Raw genomic sequence first — 19,413 nt, 5'->3', positions numbered from 1 at the left:
ATTCTGGTAACGTTTTATTCAAGGTTTTTATGTATAAATTATATGTTAAGGCATCTGGCTTCTTTTTGTTGTACACGTTAGAAGCAAGGTTATTTTGAATAGCTTTTCTTCAGTCTTTCCCTCCAGCTTATGTGACACGGCGGTCATCTTTAAGTTCCGTGGAACATGCTGCAAAGAGCTCACAGTTCTGTCGAGGTGCCAGAGTGGTGAGGAGTGAGTTGGGAGGTCGGTGGGTATTTAGATCGGGATACGGTTTTTGATGGCTCTTTTTATTCTGTGAGCATCTCACACGTGGCTGTTCTGAGCCTACCGTGCTCCAGCTTCTCCCCCCCTCTCCTTAGACGTCTCCCCTGCGACCCTTCATCTGATGCTTTCCCTCTCATTTTTCTAAAGCACTGACGTGGGTTTGTGCTGCCTGCAGGAAGGAGGCTGTTCTCACTGCTTCTTGGGGATTTCAGGATCGCATTTTCCCGTGTTCAGAGCTGACTCCTTTGTCTAGGCAGGTGTGCGTAGTAGGCCGGAATTTCTTCAGTGTAACAGCACCTGGACGCCTTCTGAAGTAGGAAGATGCTGTCTTGGAAGGACGCTACCCTGGCCGTGTATCTCCCAACTTTCTGTCTTCTAACTCCCTGCCCCCTCTGTACGATTTTTTTCCCCCCTCAGAAAGTTTATCTGATTCAGACCTGGCTCAATCCTGGGGAGCTTATTATAGTCCTTTTGGGCGAGCGGATCTCTACCAGGCTTTCTTTTGAAAGCTATCTGGAATCACTCTTTTCAATCTTGTCTGCCTGTCCATCTATCTACAACACTCCATCTGTCTGTCTGCCTGTCCATTTTCCACCAGTTTATCAGCCCATCCATCTATACGATCTGTCTGCGTGTATATGGTGTGCATATACGTTTATGTATATGCATTGCACACGTGCCACAGCGAGCACATGGAGGTCTGATCACAAGGCAGGTGTGTTTCCTGGCCTCCTAGAGCCGGTTCGTGGGTGCCCGTATCGGGCCAGCGGGTCTGGGAGCTTCCAGAGATTTTGTTTTTTCTGTACTTCCAATCTTGGATGGGTGTGGAGGTTACAGATACCTGCTTCTTTGACAAGGTTTACGTGAGTCTTGGCACTTCAGCTCAGATGCTCGCACGTGCGTGGCAAGCATTTTACTCTTTCGGAAACTCTGAACATCGTTTCTCTTACTTCCTCACATTGTGGGGTTTACTGAAGGCCGGTCACCGTATGCCCCTCAGCAGCACCTCTGACCTGGTTTCTGTGTTCCAGTGTCTTGTCGCACACCTGAGGGATGACTGACCCAAGTCTCTTCAGTAAGGAAGTCGGGATCCTGCTGTGTTTTTCAGGCCGCCTTCTCCTGGGCTGAACACCAGTGGTCTGAGCACTGTTAACAGGTTTTCTTTTGTTCTTAATTACACGGCCAGTATTCTATGGCCAGGATAGCTATTATTTCCCCATGTCTGCATCGATTCCTTCCTGAGGCTGTAGCAGAGTTCCACAAATACAGTGGCTTGATATTGTATAGACTTAGTATCTTAACGTTCTGTGGGTGAAGTTCAGCGTGGGTGCCACTGGCTGGCAGAGCGTGGCTTGATTTCCATAGCTTCTAGAGCAGCGGCTCTCAACCTTCCCAGTGCTGTGACCCTGTAATACAGTTCCTCGTGCTGTGCCGACCCCAGCCATAAAATAATGTTCATCGCTTCTTCGTAACTGTAATTTGCTACTGTTAGGAGTCGTAATGTAAATATCGGATAGGCAGGATATCTGATATGCCACCCCCCAAAGGGGGTTCCCACCCACATGTTGAGAACCACTGGTCTAGGATCTCTTGTCTAATTTCTAGAGGCCACTGGATTCCTTGCTGCTGACTCCTTCCTCTCAACGTTAGCCGTGCAGCTCGAGGCTTCGTGACACACTGACCTCTTCTCCATCTTGGCTTTCCACTTGGAGGTTTCTGGCAGCACCGGCCCCACCTAGAGAAGTTAGGTTGATAAATGAGATCCCCAAAGTCCACGTCAGTGCCATGGGGACATGGCGGCTTGCTTGTAGGTGGAGGCAGATGGAGTGGTCTAGCTGTCTAGACGGCTGAATTGGTGACCTGAGTTCAAGTGAGAGACCCAGCTTCAACATGACGGATAGCGATCAGGGTAGACACCCAGTGTCACACCCACATACACAACTCCACACACTGCGCACACACCCCAATATGTGTCTAAATGTGCCTGGCTGGGTTGAAGAGCAAGAGGCAAGCTGACCGTCATCGGACGCTAACATGCTCCTTAGTCACCTTCCTAGTAAGAGGGTAACGTCCTGCCTCTTCCTGTCCCCTTACAGTGTGACCGTGCTCGTGGCGTCGTTAACTGGCTGGCTGTATTTGCCTGGTAAATGTGTAAGGAAACGATGTCTACACATACGTGCCTTGCCAGCAGCTGCCGCCTCGTTTATTTCCTTCTGGTGTGCAAACCGGGAGCTGCTTTGTGTGGGACACAGGCCGCGTCCCAGTGACCTGGGGAACATTTGTTCTTCATGAAGAACCACTTAGACGGTTGTGACTGTCCTTACTCGTTTCGAAGGCTAGAGTGAGCTTCCCCAGTTTATTACAGAACCTCCACAGAATTACGGTAAATGTTTTTAAGACCTCGAATGGAGCCTGGGGGTCCCTTTGGAATATTAAGGATAAGGGATGTTGGACTGTGTTCTCATAGCTCCTGACATGTGAGCGGCTTTAGAGGATTTTTATGAGTGTGTGCGTGCGTGCGTGTTTGTATACGCGTGTTGTTTGGGGAGTAATCTACTTGCCCAAGGAGTGTTGGGCGGCATCCCCCAGTCTTGGCGTTTACAACAGATATGACCATCCCATGGCCAGATACTGGCCAGGGCCGTTTATTAGCCTTCAGGGAATCCTGGCTAGTTTCTTCCAGTTAATCCCAGCCAGAAGTTTTCCTGGCCTGGGGCACTTCAGTTCCTGTCTTGGCTGTAGTGCGGCTGCCCTCCACCCCCACCCCTCCTTGTGTTTCTGGTTTCTCTTGTTAAGGCCATCAGGAGTTATAGTAGGAGCCACCCTCATGACCTCATCTTAGCATTATCTGCAAGAGACTTTTTTTCCCAAATAAGGTCAACCTCCCTACTCACTGGTCCTTGGGAATTAGGACTTTGTCCTGTGTATCTGGAGGGACCCACTTCATCCCGTAACTGGTGCAGAGTCTGGGAAGTGATTCCGAGCAAGCAGAATGGATAATGTAGTCCTGCCGGCGGGTTGGCCCGGCAGAGCCGGCAGACACAGCTGTGAACAGTCTCAGGAAGCGTGGTAAGGCCAAGAGCCCAGCTAGAGTGCCTGGCGTCTTAACTGGGTTCTTGGCCAAGTGGCTGGAGTTCTTGGTTTTCAGTCTTTGGGGGAATTGTATTTACAGATTCAAGACCACCGTAATCCATTGCACTGGAGAGCATGCTTTCTAGGAAGCTCCTTCAACTTAGGGTCACAAGGAGGTAACACGGTCTTGCCCCTGTGCCCTGGTGTGCGAGCAGAAGAAAACCTTCACACTGGAACTTAGTCCTTGTAAGCATAGTTTATAGTCTTCCTTCCTCTCCGTCAGGAAGACTCAAAAGAACATCACAGCAGCCACAGAACTCCAGCCAGCCATCTCTCAAGCAGAAGTCAGAGGGGTTACTGCCCATCGGAAGACAGTTCTCTGAACTGTCACGCTCCTAGCCACTTAGAGCGAGCCCAGGATGCAGCATTGGGCTGAAACGAATAACCAGGGAGGGCCACATGGATCAGCTGGGACAGTTTAGGACACAGTTTTCAGCATGGTCTTTGTGACGACATGGCAGAGGGTTCGGAAATGGCCCCAGTGTCCAGCAGCAGGGAGATAAATACCACCTCCCATCGCTCGCCCATCTGCGCCGATGCGGCTCCTCAAGAAGTTGATGTTTCCTGCCCTTTGATAATTGCCTTGGCCCGTGGTCACCAGTTCCTGAAGCTGCCACCCAATGCAGATCCAGTGCTATCAGCGAAGGGAGCAGGGGCCTGCCTTGCCTAGCTGCCACTCAGATCTTGGGTGTGGTTAGGAAGCGAGATGTTAGTTAGCTATAGTGGTCCTGGGGGAACCCTCAGGTGGGGATCTTGTGACGCCTTCTTATCTGTTCACGCCCCAGACGTAATCAGGGTTGGGCATCTTTTCGCGTCATAGCATAATTTGTGTCCACTCTTAGCTTCTTGCAACCTGGAAGGGCCTCCGGCATTTGCTGTGTGAAGGAAGCAGTTTGACTGGGTGGTGGCGGTGGTGGCAATGGTGGTGGTGGTGGTGGTGATCTTCTGTTCACAACTACTCCTATCTGACAGGTAAACATAGCAGTAGGTGGGTGTGTATTTAAAGAGAAAGAAAACCTCCCTTTCTCCAACATACACAGAACCCCGCTGTCCAAACCGAGACCCAGGCCACTCTGTTTGCGTACCTTCATCCTTCACTTTGTGGCCTTGGTGAGCTTTTGAACGCTGGCCTAGGGAATCAAACCGCAATCGGACGGCAGTAGGAAATGTTATCCTAACCGACGTGTGAGCTAGGATGGTTTTAACTTGTCAAGCATTCATAAGATGGTGTTGGCCTTAAACCATGGAAGAGATGGTAACTTGAAGCTAGCCGTTCGTCAGAGTGTGTCAGGATAAGAACTATCAGGGGAGTCTGATAATGATGTCAGTTCATGCGTTGTCATGACGATAGGCAGTTAGAGCCCTTTGATGTTTTATTATGCCATGAAATACATGTCTCTCTTTCTCTTCGTCTGAGGCGGCGTAACATGTTTACTTCACTTCTGGTGTAAACAAAAGGCACAGACCGACCGTGTGGTGTGGTCCTGTAATCCCAGCGCTGTGAGGCAGTGGAGGATCAGGGTTTCAGGTCCAGCCCAGAGCCACAGAGTAGACCAAAGAGACCACCTGCTTCTTAGGAGGGACAGTTCTGGTTTTAGGAGTCCAGCAGTGGCTCACTTTAGAGCTGTGTGTGCTACGTTAGCGCTCTACTCTTTGTTTGAATAAAATGAAGTCTGTGTATTAAATGTGTATAGGGTTCAGGATTTTTTAGTATTGTCTTAGCTGGCGTGTATGAGAAGGGAGTCTGGTGTGTGTGTGTGAGAAGGGAGTCTTGGATAAGGGATTGCCCAGATCAGAGTAGCCTGCCCGATTGTTTACATGGGATTGCCCAGCCCCTTGAAGGCAGCGTCATTCCCTAGGCCAGTGGTCCTGGGCTATGCAAGGAGCCATTGAGCAGCACTTCCCCATAGTCTCCTCTTCAGTTCCTGCTTGAGCTCTTGTCCTGACTTCCCTCGGTGTTAGAACTTGACTTTTCCTCCCCTAAGCTGCTTTTGATTCAGGGTGTTTTATCATGGGAACAGAGGGAATTAGAACAACTATACTGACAGGTTCTTGTTTTGTTTTTTTTTTTTAGTTTTTTATTAGCATACACGCTGGCCAGTTTTATGTCATCTTGACATGAGCTAAAGTCACCCTAGGGAGGGAACCTCAATTAAGGAAATGCCTCCATAAGATCGGGTTGTAGGCAGGCCTGCAGGGCATTTTCTTAATTATTGATTTGGGTAGCCCATGGTGGGTGACGCCATCCCTGGGCTGGTGGGCCTGGGTTCTATAAGAAAGCAAACTGAGCAAGTCACGGGGAGCAAGCCAGCAACAGCACCCCCCCCCCCCCCCGTGGCCTCTGCATCAGCTCCTGCCTCCAGGATCCTGTCCTGTTTGAGTTCCTGTCCTGACTACCTATGTTGATGAACATATCTATGTTATGATGGTGCGGTGATGTAGAAGTGTAAGCCAGATGCTCCCACTCCTCCCCAGGTAGTTTTTAGGGCATGGTCTTTTATCACAGCAATAGAAACCCCGAGTAAGACTGCACATGTTACTTCTGTCATTCCCACATGCCTGTCTGAAATGCATTTAGGCAATAATACCCTTTATTTTCTTCTGTCACTTTCTGCTCAGCTGATGCCTTTATTCCTTCCAAGTCCTCTATTTCCAGGTCTTCTGTTTCCGGTACGTTTCTAGAACTTTCTGTTAGTTTAAGCCAGCTTTTCTGGGTCTGTGTAATGTGTGGTCTATTCTGTTAGGCTTCTATTACATACTTTACTGTTTTGGATTTATTCATATTATACTGTCTCAATACCCAGGGGAGACATTTCTAACTGTGGCTATATAACTTCTGGCTAACATTTTTATTATACAGTATTTTATTCAGACAGAATAAATGGACAGTAAGACTTGTGCAAGTTTCAAAGCACGGGAAGAATGGCTCTCCCTGGTCTGCGAGCCACGATGGTTCCCACAGATGTGAATGCCCCCTCCCCTGTGAAATAACCCATGTTACCCCTCACCCCTTATTCCACATGAATATACCTAAATCAGTCATTTTCCAAAGTCTGCTTTTATTTTTTTGGTCCTTTTTTTTTCCAGAGCTGGGGACCGAACCCAGGGCCTTGCGCTTCCTAGGCAAGCGCTCTACCACTGAGCTAAATCCTCTACCCCTTATTTATTTTATTTATTTATTTATTTTTAAAGTGCCTTGAGTGATCACATGGTTGCAGTACCTGGAGAGGACGGAAGAGGGCGCCAGATTTCCCTCTGGAGCCACAGGCAGTTGTGAACCACCAGACTCGGCTTGCTAGGAACCAACTTTGGGGGTGGGTGGGGGCTCTGCAGGAACCAAGTACTCCTAACTGCCGAGCCGTCTCCAGCCCCTCACTAGATCAGTTCACCCCCAAGCCTGCTGTTTAATCTCCTGTAGCTTTTTTTGGGGTGGGGTGGGGGAATTCAGCACTATTTCTTAGGTTGGTTCGTTCATTTGGTTCATTTAGCTGTTTCTATGGACTTCATTGCCTTTTGTTTCCTTTGACTCTGCCGTTTCCCGTCTGACTAGGTACTTAAGGGGTTCATTGTATGTTATGTGCACAAAGAAGCTATTTCTTGACGCACAGGGCAAGGTTTTTCGGGGCAGCTATGCAGAGTGGACTTGGTGCCCCAGAGAGAATAACACTATTTAGCCGTTCAGAGCACCTGGCCCGTTTCACACCCACATCCGTGTTAAGTGAAGTCCCACCGAGCTTTGTTCTTGTCAAAGCTTGGTGCTTTTATCTAACGTCTTAATTCTCACCAAACCGGAGTGTGCAGGTGGTGGTCCTGATTGGTACTTCGTTAGTTGCTTTTGAGGATGGTAGTGAGCGTTTGAAAGTGTGGTCCTTCCGGTAGTTGGCAACACAGCCTATTTGATCATTTTCCTGTTGAAGTTGCTTTTAGCAGTAATCGTCTTCCTTGCCCTGGGAAGGTGGATGGCGGTCCCAGGTGGATGACCCCGATGGAGAAGCCCTTGATTCTGATTCTGGGGAACTGTCTATCTAGTCTTGGAATTTCAGTTTCCTTCAGTCACGTGAGGTCCGCCTGCTTTCAGCTTGCAGTGTTCTCTTCTGCTCCGCCCTTTTAGTGACCCCGCCCCATTAGCAGCCCCGCCCCGTTAGTGGCCCCGCCCTTTAATTGGCTGGCCCCGCCCTTTTGCACTCTGTCCTTGCTGCCATATAAACACCGCAGTTCTTAAATCTGGAAGATCTCAGCCAAATCTTTTTCTCCTCACGGTTTTACCGCTTGGTTTTTGTGCTTGGAGTTTTCTGATTTTTGTCATTCCCGAGTGAACGGTAAACATTGCACATAGACACCGGAGCCGGCATCGTTCACGCCGCACCGCCTCCTCTCTCTGGGCATCCAGCTAAGGCAGCTGGGCCGCTGGGCCCGCTGCTGCAGTTGTGGGGGATTACGGATTACGTCTTCCTTGTAGGTTCTTTTAGCCGAGGGCTTCTCTCACTCTGTCCAGGGCCTGTGGTACACACTCTCCCAGGCCTCAGGCTCCATCTCTAAACTTTGGGGAGTCTTTGTGCACCCGGGACCTCGTCGTGGGTTGCTTCTCTGGCTGGGCACACTGTTGTTCTATGGCTCTTGGTTCCTGAGGGAGTGCAGGGGAGGTGCAGCCCTGGAGAACATGGCCCTGTCCGTGTGTCTGCCACTCTCCTCCTCTGCTCCCCAAACTGCCTCAAGACTCTCTTGGGCAGCAGAGAGCTCCCTGCCTGTCCCATTGCCCTCCTGTGGTTTATTGCCTAGGTCATGGGGATGGTAGTCTAGGTCAGCCTCAAGCATTTGGTCTTTAATATGCCGCTGGGGTCAACTCTTCTGTCTGCGTAGCTTGCTTGGTTTTGGTGTGGAATCCGACAGAGTTGGCCTCTTAGGACTGACGTCTGTCTTTGATGAATCATTTTCAAGGTTAACCCACTGTAGCATGGGTCCTGACCACATTCTTGGTGTTGGGATGACATTCTGTAGATGGGCATTTAGGTAGTTTCTACTTCTTGGCCTTCCTGAGTGCCGCTTCTGAATGGTTCTTCCTTAAATACTTTGGATATGAGTTTTGTGGGGGAAAACATGTTTTTGTTTTCTTTTCTTTTTTTTTCTTTTTTTTGGAGCTGGGGACCGAACCCAGGGCCTTGCAGTTGCTACGCAAGCGGTCTACCACTGAGCCAAATCCCCAACCCCATGTTTTTTTTTTTTGTTTTTTTTTTTTTTGGTTCTTTTTTTCGGAGCTGGGGACCGAACCCAGGGCCTTGCGCTTCCTAGGTAAGCGCTCTACCACTGAGTTGAATCTCCAGCCCTTGTTTTAAGGAAACTGAAGTACTATGACGGGCTGTCTACTTGAAATGTGCGTGTATAGTGTGTGTGTGTGTGTGTGTGTGTGTAACCATGGACCACTTTACTTACTTACTTATTTACCTAGTAAGATAGGGTCTCACTGTATGACCCTGGCTGCCCCAGGACTGGCATTGTAGACCTGGGCTGCCCTCTTAACTCACAAATCCACCTGCCTCTTCCTCGTGAGGGCTGGGTTAAGAGGTGTGTCCCACCAGGCCCAGATCCACCTTACCCTTTGAGACAGATTCTCTCCCCGAACACACATCTTACCAATTAATGACACTGTCTGGCAGCCAAGCCCCAGGGATCCTCTCGTCTCAGACTCTGAAAGATGTCATTGTGGTTAGCTTTTTATGTGGGTGCCCGGCTTTCCGAGTCCAGTCCTCGTGTTTGTATGGTAAGTGTTTAACCAGCTGAGCCATCTTCCAGCCCAACCAAATCATCTCCGTGTGTCTTCCCACTGCCTCAGAGGGAGGTGACATTTGCATTTAATAAAGGAGAAAGCAGTGCCTTGAAGGAGTCATGACCCCACTGGGGTCACACAGTTAGAAGAGGCCACACCTACCTGGAGAAGCAGGTAGATTGACTAGGGTCTCACACTGAATAGGAACCTCCCAGAAAGCTCGGTCTGTTTGTCACCGATGTTTTGGACCAGTCCACTTCGTAGGCTTGTGATGTGCCCACACAGGCAAGCCAGGTTCTCATTTGAGTCACATGTAGATTTGGCGGTATTGAATTCATACGGTCAGGAGAGTAGCCTTTCTCTGTAGCATATTTGACAGGAACCCATGGGCTTATAAAACTTGCAAACTGTTAGGTTTCTTTTAAGTCTCCAGATCTTAAGAGTTCTTGCTATCTGGAAAGCAAACATGGACATTGTCTGTCCTCCTGTCCTACAGTCCTCGGACATGGTTTGAGGTAAGGGTCTGAACATAGTAGCTGCTTGTCTGTCTTTCTTTCTCTGTCTTTGCCTCTGTTTCTCTCTGTGTGTGTGAGTCCTGGGATAGAATTAATAAGTGCTTTAATTCTTCAATTGCTTTTGCCTTAGAGCAGTGGGTAAGATAGGGAGGGAGCATCCATTAGCCGCTACGGACAGGCGAGGAATCGTAATTTGAGTGTGGATGGGGAATCCTCTCTTTGAGCCTTGCGTTAGAATGGTGGTACGTCTGGCTTGTGTCTAGTGTCACTGACACACTCAAACAGATTTTCTGCAGAAAAGTGGCTTGTGATGATAAACCTCTTGGTATAACCAGTTTGTAAGCTAATCCCATAAGACCCGCCAGCTGTCAGTTGCAAGGGATCCGGTTAAATTCCAAGCATCTGCCGGGGCAGTCGATAAACACACAATGCACCTCAGAAAGAATGGGGTTTTACCCCGTTGCCTGGCAGCGTGTCGGTGGTTCTTGAAGACCTAACAGTGTGCTATCAGGTGCTATGTTGAATTAAGGTTTTTTTTTTTTTTTTTTTTGTTTTTTTTTTTGGCAAGATCAGAACTCTGTAGCCCAGGATAGCCTGGAACTCGTCTCACTATGTAGCCAAGGATAGCCTCAAACTCAGTACCCTTCTTTTAGGTCCCCACCTGCTGAATAAGTGCCTCAAACAAACAAACAAACAAACAAACAAACAGAAACCCCAGAAGGTTAAATTTAGATCATTAGCAACTGGACAACAGGATAGCGGTTTACAGTTTTATTTACTGTATCCGGGTGCAAGTGTGTCTGTGTAGCAGTTGTATGCCTGATGCCGGCAGGAGGCCCTGGACGCCCTGGAGCTAGAGTTACACATGGAATTGAGAGTCAATGTGTAGATTCTCGGAGCCCAACACAGGTCCTCTGAAAGAGCACCCAGCACTCTTAACCACTGAGCCATCTCTCCAGCCCCAGAGTAATACTTCTGAGTATATTAACGTCATATATGCGACTGTCAGGGTTCTCACACACCGACAGCTCGTGATTCTCCGTTGCCGAGGCAAATCCGTAGCCGGTGTTCGGATGACGTTTCTAAGTCAGTGCTCTGAGTTCTGTTAACTGTTGAACTTTGCCTTGACGCACCCGAGGCTGTGGTCAAGAACATGTTTTCCCGTACTTTCACGTTTTGGGGGATGGGTCCATCTTTAATTGTGTTCGGCAGATGTTCTTTCAACCGGCATGGTTCTGGTTCACTCCGGCTCTTGGGTTTCCTCTGTCAGCAGTGAACGCTGTAGTAGATAGTTCTCGGTTCTCCAGAATGCCGTACAATACTTGCCACTATGGTTGACAGCACTGTCAAATCTCGGCCCCAGTGGTACTAACTCAAGAAGATCCCATCTGAGGGTCGCTCCAGGCTCGCTTTCCCCACGGAGTCGATACATCACTCCCTTTCTTTTGTGTCCACCTTCTGTTATATTGGAGTTATTTTGGATAGGGGAGGAAAACATGACAGAAAGATTGTGTGGTCTGCTTTTACGTATAGACACTGAGCGGTCACCGGTGGGAGAGGCCATGATGTTACACAGACTTGGCCCCATGGCTGTGTAACTCAGATGTCCTCATTTCTAAGCAGCTAGGTTCCTACTGGATATGGAAGCAACATAGTGCACCTCTCAGTTAGGGGAGGACTGAAGGAGCTGAAGGGGTTTGCAACTCCATAGGAAGAACAACAATATCAACCAACCAGATCCCCCAGAGCTCCCAGGGACTAAACCACCAACCAAAGAGTACACGTGGAGGGACCCATGGTTCCAACCGCATATGTAGCAGAGGGTGGCCTTATCTAGCATCAGTGGGAGGGGAGGTGCTTGGTTCTAGGGAGGCTTCTTCCCCCAGCGAAGGGGGATGCTAGGGGGGTGAGGTGGGGGTAGGTGGGTGGGGGAGCACCCTCAGAGGCACAGGGGAAGGGGGATGGGATGGGGGGTTGTGGAGGAGAGACAGGGAAGGGGGACAACATTTGAAATGTAAATAAATAAAATAACAACAAAAAAGCCTACAAACGCACAAAACAATATTCTTGATATGCTTGTTCACATTTTGATTTGAGATTCACAGGGTGAGAGAAGAACCTCCATCTTGTCTGTCTTTGAGATACAGGTTCCCTTCCCCACCCCCATCCCCACCCCCACAGGTTCCCTTTTGAACTGAGACACCCTTAGGTCGCCATGATTCTCAAGCCTTTCAGATAACGTGGGGGTGGGGTGGGGGAGGAGGGAGACAGCTGATGTAATCGAAGGATGAATTTCACCAGGAGCCTGATTTATCACCCTCCGTCTTCTCGCCCGTGTCTCGGGACGAATGTCCCAGCTTGCTCTTAGTTCTTGGGCTGCTTTCTGTCTGCCTCCTCCCTGACCTCTTTCTTGTAGGGAATGCATTACAGAGATGACTCTGTGTTCAGATTAAACACCAGGGCCTGTTTCAAGATTGGGGTGTAAAGAACAAAGGGAAGCCCAAAGTTGAGATGATGCCATACTCTTGGTGAAAACCCAATGGAGTTTTGGGTGGACGTGTGCTTTCTGTGGTGTGTGGCTTCCATCCTGACCTGGTTTACCTATACATACATGCATGCATGCATGCAAACATACACACATGCATACATACATACACATGCATACATATACACATGCATACACACATACATGCATGCATGCATGTACAGATGCATGCATACACACACGATACCGTCAGGATGCTGGATGTCACCTCAGACATTGTTCTCAGAGGCAGTGTTGGGTGCATCTTACGTACTATACGTCATCTTCATTTATGAACTCGTGCCTAACCAGTGCCAGTCAGATGAGCCCAACTAGAACTTAGAACTGCCAGGAAACCTTCGCTGAGGGGCTTTCCATAAGCTCTGGAAGACCGAGCAGGCTTTTGAGACAAGGTCTTGCTGTGCTGTGTATCTCAGGATGTCTTTGAACTCATTATAATCCTGCTCCAGCCTGCCGAATGCTGGGATTTCTCGGACCACCGGCTTCAGGTAGTCTTCAGTGGGATAATCCTTCATTTTAAAGCAGGGTTTCAGAGTAGCATTTTCTTTTCTTTTAAGTATAGAGTAGAGTTTATTCAGGGCATGGGAGGGGAGTTAAGGGTAGGAGAGATAGAGTAGAGGAGTAGAGGCCATGAGCACATGGAGAAGGGGGGAAGGGAATCGGGGGAGAGGGGGAGCAGGAGGGATGGGACTGAGGGAGAGAGCAAGAGTAGCATTTTCTACTTATGAGCTTTGAAAAGGAAAAAGCTGACTACTCTCAAATAGCGAATAATTTTATTTGCCCCAGACCCAGTTTCTGACTCCCCTCTCTCTGCTTACATCTTAAAAACTTGCTCCCTTGTCTGGGGAGAACTGTGTAGAAAACCTCATAAAACATACTCTGTTAATTGTCACAGGCTTTGTTTGTTAAAGGAGAGTTCTTTTTTGATTCAAAAGACTTTTAGACTTAATTCAAAGGACCTCACCCTCTTAGAAGGTGGGTTTCTGTGGCTGCTGGTATGTTCAGAAGAACTGTTGGTGTAGTCCAGTTAGAAGTGCCCCGCTCAGTTCTGCAAGCCACCGGGGTGCAGCAGTGGCCTTCCTCACTCTCTGGCAGCCTCACTCTCTGGCCCTTGTCCGTCTTCAGAGTTCTCCTTGACAAGACATTGCATTCTGCCATTCCTTTAACTTGATATGAAATGAAGAGACAGAGAGAGGAACCACGTAGAAGAAGGTTGAAGGTGTCAGAAGTGTTGGCTATCAGCTGCTGGCCACACGCAAAGAGGAGCTGGTCAGCCCGGCCTGGTTGGAGCCTCCTTCACTGCTTGTGGTGAAACCCCCAGGCTTTTAAGATAACGTGCGATCCTGCGTGAGATGGTGGAGGTGGGCTTGGTGCTGATGCTGGCTTGTGGCAGTGCCCTTGTGAAATCTTAGCCCAGCATCAGCCCTGCCAGCTGGGCAGAGTCCCTCTGCCTTTCTCCTCCTCAGAACCCCGAGAGTGGGTCAGAACCAGAAGAACCAGTAGCGCTGTAGATGGTGGGCGCAGATATCTAGAATAGGTCTGCAAATACTTTGGATTCTTGCCTATCACGTGAGCAGCAGATCTTGACACTTCTGGAAGGAGAGTGGTGGCTGTTGATTTAAAAGATAAAAGTTGCGTTCTCTGCTGTTTTTCTTCTCTGTTGCAGGAAGGGAGAGAGATTGCCAAAAGCTAGTGTAGTTAGAAGCAGCCCCCAGAGGTCTCAGGGCCTGCTTCTGGTGTCCTTGGCTGGTCATGAACTTTTTATAGCTGGTTGAGCCTATCCCTAATGGCTTTCCCAGGAACTTCCAGGCTGACCGGTCTCCGAGTGCCCAGATTCTGTGAGTTTCTGGATTTCAGCCTTGAGTATTACAATGTATTTGGCAGAACTTTTCTGGGGTCATTGGGAGATTGGCGAGCAGAGCCACAGATGCGCTGCCATTGAAACCATGACGTATGTGTTGGGGAAGCTGGTATCTAGGTGGTGTCGGGCGTGGAGTGTGGTGGCTGTGGGCCCTTTCAGGGTAAAGGCAGTGGCTGCCTAGCGTCAGACTCTTTTCCTGTCCTATTGGCCGTCTGGTGTCAGCAGAGGCGTGGAATTTAGTCAGATCTCTCTCCCTGGGCTGGGCTGTGTGCTTTTCTGCTTGTAAACGCCAACAGTAGAATTAAAATAATCTCTTTAAAGTAGGAAGGGGCGGGAGAGATGGCCCAGTAGTTACAGAGCACCGGCAGCTCCTTCCCTGGGATCTTGGTTTGATTCCCAGCACCCACCCACACAGTAGCTTACAGTAGTCTATAGAACTCTAGTCCCAGGGGATCCGACACTGGCTTCCACAGGCATTGCACACACACACACACACACAGCACACAGACATCCACGCAGGAGAACACACATACACATAAAACCTCAAAGTTTAAAAACAAAAACCAACAAAAAAAAAAAAAAACTACCAAATCAACTACAGGGGGGATGTACGTGGAGTAAATATCTTGAAATGTTGGTGTCCTTTCCTTTGTGCTTACTTCTTTCTGAAAGGGGTTTTCTTGGAATGATAATGTCCTGTTTGTTAATTGAGCTTTTGGGGTGGCACACTCGTTGTTATCACCCAGTACATCATGCCTGGCCCTTTTTGGTGGAGTATCTCCAGTGCGTTTTCAATTCAGTAACGCTTGCTTTGGCAAGGACCCTGCCTTCGAGTTCCCAGTAGGGCAAGCAAAATGTGAACGTTGTCTCTGGTCTTCCCGTTGGCCTCGGCCCAGCCCCATAGGAGTTAGCACCTTAGGACAAACACTCTTCAGGACTTGGTGCCTCTCCTCCGTAACAGTGTCATGGACACTCAGATGTGCTGAGGTTCATTCAAGGCGGTGGCATTCGGAAGGGGGGTGTTCACTAGTCCGGGTGCACAGCACAGGCTGGGCCCTGTCTACCGGGAGGGACTTGGGTGTTGGTGTTTTGATCTCGGGATGCTTTGTGAAATCTGGTCTTTGTTAATTTGGCCTGCCACCTTGAAGAAGGATTGTGTGTAGTCCATGGAGGCCCCTGGGCTCCCAGTGAAGTTGTTCCCGGTGCCTCTGCCAAAATCCTCTGCTTTGTATGTAGGGAGGGGTATAGTGGTTCACGGTTAAAAGCAGAGCTCTCATTAAAATCGGCACCTCTAATAAAATAATAAGAGCCGTGCTCCATTCGGGAAAGTTCTCACCACATGTTTTTGTTTTGTTCTTCTAATTTTTCTAAACAGCAAGCCAGGGCTGAGCAGGAAGAAGAATTCATCAGTAACACCTTATTCAAGAAGATCCAGGCCTTGCAGAAGGAGAAAGAAACCCTCGCGGTGAACTATGAGAAGGAAGAGGAGTTTCTCACCAATGAGCTCTCCCGGAAACTGATGCAGGTAAACGGTCTCATGGATCTTCTCCGCCCCACACATACGCTTGCCTTCCTCTCCTCTCCAGGACAAGTGGCTTCACAGAGCGTTTCAGTTTACGTGTGCTGACGCAGTCGTCGCCTGGGTTTTGGGGGGTTTCAAAACACGGGGTACGGATCCTTCAGACAGTGGCTCTGGAGCCCACCTGCTCAGGAAGGGTGGGAGTGATTTGCGTTGTGATTTAGAGAAGAGAGGGGAGGCTAATCTGACTGCGTGGCCCACGTCGTCAGTAGTAGACGGCTCATTCTCCATGCCGTTTCTAGACGTGCAGGGACACGGTTACAGCTTGTTTCTCCTGTGTTCCGCTGTGTCCGTCAGCTGTCCCCATTTTTAACAACACAAGAAGCCGGCTCTCTTATTGAACTAACTGTTGTTAGTATTTGGCCGAATCGTGAGAACCCAGCAAGTGAGCTTTGTCCTCTCTAAAAACATTCACCTCTGTGTTTGTAATTGGCCTCCCATTCACCCTTCGCAGCCCCCTGTAAGAGGCGTTAGGAAGCGGCCAGGGTGGTACACCAGGCACAAGATGGCTTGGACCTCGGATGTGACCTCCCGGAGTTTTACGAATTCAGCTCTACCCTAGAGAACTGTGGCGACTGTCTCCACACTCCTTCAGTCTAAATACGCATGTATTACAAACCTAAATCCACCCCCTCCCCCCAGCTTTTCTTTCTAAAGAGAATAGACAGCATCTGAACTGTATAACCCAGTAAACTGATTCTGCCCACCCCAAAACGTGGCGTGTGGTCTGAGACTTCATGTGGCAGTGTCTGGCGTCCGCCCTCGGTCACAGCAGAGTGTGGTCAGCAGGTTTATCTCCGACCACACTGCCAAACTCTTGCCGTTGGACGTTGACGTAGGGATGCTCGGCATGGTCCCAGACAGTTTCTCAGGAGTGGTGGTCGGTTGTTCACGTGCTTAAATGTTGTGAACAGCATGTTGTGGATGTACACACGTTAGCATCCGAGGACGCCATCACCGTCCTCCACCTCCAGAATGTTTTCAAACTGAGACTCCTAACCCATGAACCAACCACACTGCCTCAAACTCTTCTGGGTCTCGGTAACATGTTGCTTGAAGGTGGGCGTCTCTGGGAGTCTCGGGGGCATCTCCAAATGGGGTTCGTTTTACGGTTTTATAAACCTGTCCTATTAGACATTGCCTATGATGGTTGGTCTTGATGGGATTTAGAATGAGCATAGGGAAGACCTCCCCTGATTGGGTGGTGTCGTCCCTGTGGGCTGGGGTCCTGAAGAAAGCGAGCTAAGTACCAGCATTCAATGTCTGTTTTCTACGTGAGGTGGGGTGGGTGCAGCCGCTCCATGCACCCACTGCCACGCCCTTCGGTATGATGGACGAGCTCCTCAAACCGTGAGCCAGGTGTTTCATCCTAGCAAGTAATCTGGTAGCCACGCAGATGCCCACAAACCTGCTCCGTGGTTGGCCACTTCGAGGATTCCTAGCTACAGCAAAGGACTGCCCGGGTTTGATCCTCGCTCTCCAGGCTGTTGGCACACGTGGCCTTAATGGATTCAACCGGTCTTTTGTCGAATCCTCAGACTCTGAAACCACCCAACGTGGAAATAACTTTTTCCATCTGGAAGATTTTTCTGGTAATTTTTGCCGGTAGGCTTTTCCAACTGCGTAATTAGTTTAATGTGGCTTTCTAGGTGTTCACTTCTGTTTACGGTGCTTTGAAATAAAAAGTTTGCTAAGAGAAACAGTATTGGAGGCACCATTGACAGACACATGGCGGAATCGATTGGTCTCCAGGACAGTGCATGTCTCACCCGAAGGACCTATTTGTGTGGCTTCTCTGTGGTGATTGGACGTTTTTAAAAATGGGTATTTCAGAGGGATTCCCGAGAACAAAAGGGACTTCGTTAGCTGAGGCCCAACAGTGATCTGCCTGCCTCTGCCTCACCTCCAGGGGTTGGAGGGAGCATCTCCACTACCCCTGGTCCTGTGATGCTTTTAAAAACAAAATCCAGTTCCCGTAGTTGTAAATGACAGCTCTAGGGACTACCAACCTGGGACGCAGGTAATGCTAAATGCCTAGTAAAGCGAGCTGCACACAGCACACACAGCCACACCTGCAGCATGTGGCTCTTTTCTCTTGGAGAGGGAGCAGTGGGACGTGCCTTTTTTTTTTTGAAGACAGAGGCCAGATCCCCTGTGACTGTAATTAGAGAGGACCAAACCTGGGCTCTTTGTGAGAGCAACAAGTGTGTTTAACCGTGGCCTGCCACGTGCTATCTTGTGAAAGCTGTATTCTGAGAAGCGTGCATCTTTCTGAGCCCAAAGCGTGGGACTGGTTTTTTGATTAGTAAAAGACTGACCTGAAAGGAAAGTAATTTGGGGGAAGATATGGAGCTGTGGCCCTCAGAAGGCGTAGTCACCATTTTCTTCACAATATCAGCAGTATGTCTGCTGGGTGAAGAGCACACAGTCTTTTAATTAATTAATTTAATTAATTAATCAATTGATTGATTTGTTACTCTCGAGGGGAGGGTCTTCTAGTACCCCAGTCCACGGTTCTCCTGCGTCCGCCTTTCAAGTGCTGAGACCCCAGGCATGCACCACCGTACCCAGCTAGGTTACGGCCATCGCTTGTGTGTGCCTTTTCTTTTTTTTTTTTTTTTTTTTTGGTTCTTTTTTTTTCGGAGCTGGGGACTGAACCCAGGGCCTTGCGCTTCCTAGGCAAGTGCTCTACCACTGAGCTAAATCCCCAACCCCCGTGTGTGCCTTTTCTTATCACTGTATACGAGCAGCATGCATTTCTGTAGCCAGACACTTTGTAATGGGATTGAACAGTTCTGTCGGCTGCATGTCCTGGCCTTCTGAAAACTCCTTCTGCCCCCCCCCCCCCCCCCCCCCCGATTTCAGCCCTCAGAGCCCTGCCGTTGAGGTCAGGAGTTGCACTGGGCTCAGGCTTACCCGTGGGCTGTAGAAGGTTCACACTTGCTCCCATCATTAAGGAGGAGTGTGTTCAATTGCCTGGTGGGGTTCACTCTGTGCTGATCTCCTCTGTTGCTAAAACAAAATTCCAGGTTGCACCGGTTGCCAACTAAGGTGCTTCAGTGCTAACTTGGCTTGGCTTTAGCAACTGGACATCTCCCACCTGATGTATGAGGTTCATTTCCTGTGTGCGTGCGTGCGTGCGGGTGGGTGCATGTGTGTGTGTTTGTGTGTGTGTGTGTTAGTTGTCTGTGTCTGTCTGTCTGTCACCCTGTTTCTGATTGTTGCCTTCACTCCTCTCTGCAAATAGGATGCTATAAAAAGTCAGAGTTATTTTGGGTCCCTGTCTTTCACTATAGAGCAATTGAGGGTAATAAGGAATGCTACAAACTACCTGTCCCTCAGTCTTTGAAAACCTGTTCCAGTTTTCAAGCTGTACACCCTAAAACAACAAATAGGTTTATGGTCTTGGACCTTTGATCTGCCTTTGAAGCAGGATCCGGCCCAGTGCGGGCGTTCTGGCTAGAATGGGAGTGACTGTGTAGTCTTATGCTAGTGAGTTCGTTCTGTTTTCCAATCGTGTCTGTGTCTGTGTCTTTGGCGTGGGCTTGTGCATGTGAGTGCGGTGCCTACAGAGGACCGGAGCCCTCATTGGATCCCCTTCAAGCTGGAGTGACAGGTGACTGTGAGCTGCCAACATGGGTGCTGGGAACTGTCCTCAGGTCCTCTGCACGAGCAGTGGTGAGCCCTTCACTGCTGAGCCATCATCTCTCCTGCCCTGACGTGTCATTTCTGTTACTGACTTGGTCCCTGAATGCCTTGGAGACCTAAAGT

General features: G+C 49.2%; 1 protein-coding gene across 1 annotated transcript in view; it reads left to right on the top strand.

The window, feature by feature from the left end:
• The window catches only part of Ccdc6 (coiled-coil domain containing 6), a 95,985-nt gene that overhangs the window by 29,224 nt on the left and 47,348 nt on the right, over positions 1-19,413 (top strand). Inside the window, exon 2 of the mRNA NM_001427373.1 lies at positions 15,439-15,588. Within this exon, the coding sequence (NP_001414302.1) occupies positions 15,439-15,588 (150 nt within the window). The remainder of the gene's footprint in view (positions 1-15,438; positions 15,589-19,413) is intronic.

Source organism: Rattus norvegicus, chromosome 20 (genome assembly GCF_036323735.1).
Source record: "Rattus norvegicus strain BN/NHsdMcwi chromosome 20, GRCr8, whole genome shotgun sequence".
Classification (NCBI taxonomy): Eukaryota; Metazoa; Chordata; class Mammalia; order Rodentia; family Muridae; genus Rattus; species Rattus norvegicus.
Note: the sequence above shows the minus strand (reverse complement) of the source record. Positions and strands in the feature narration are given on the sequence as shown.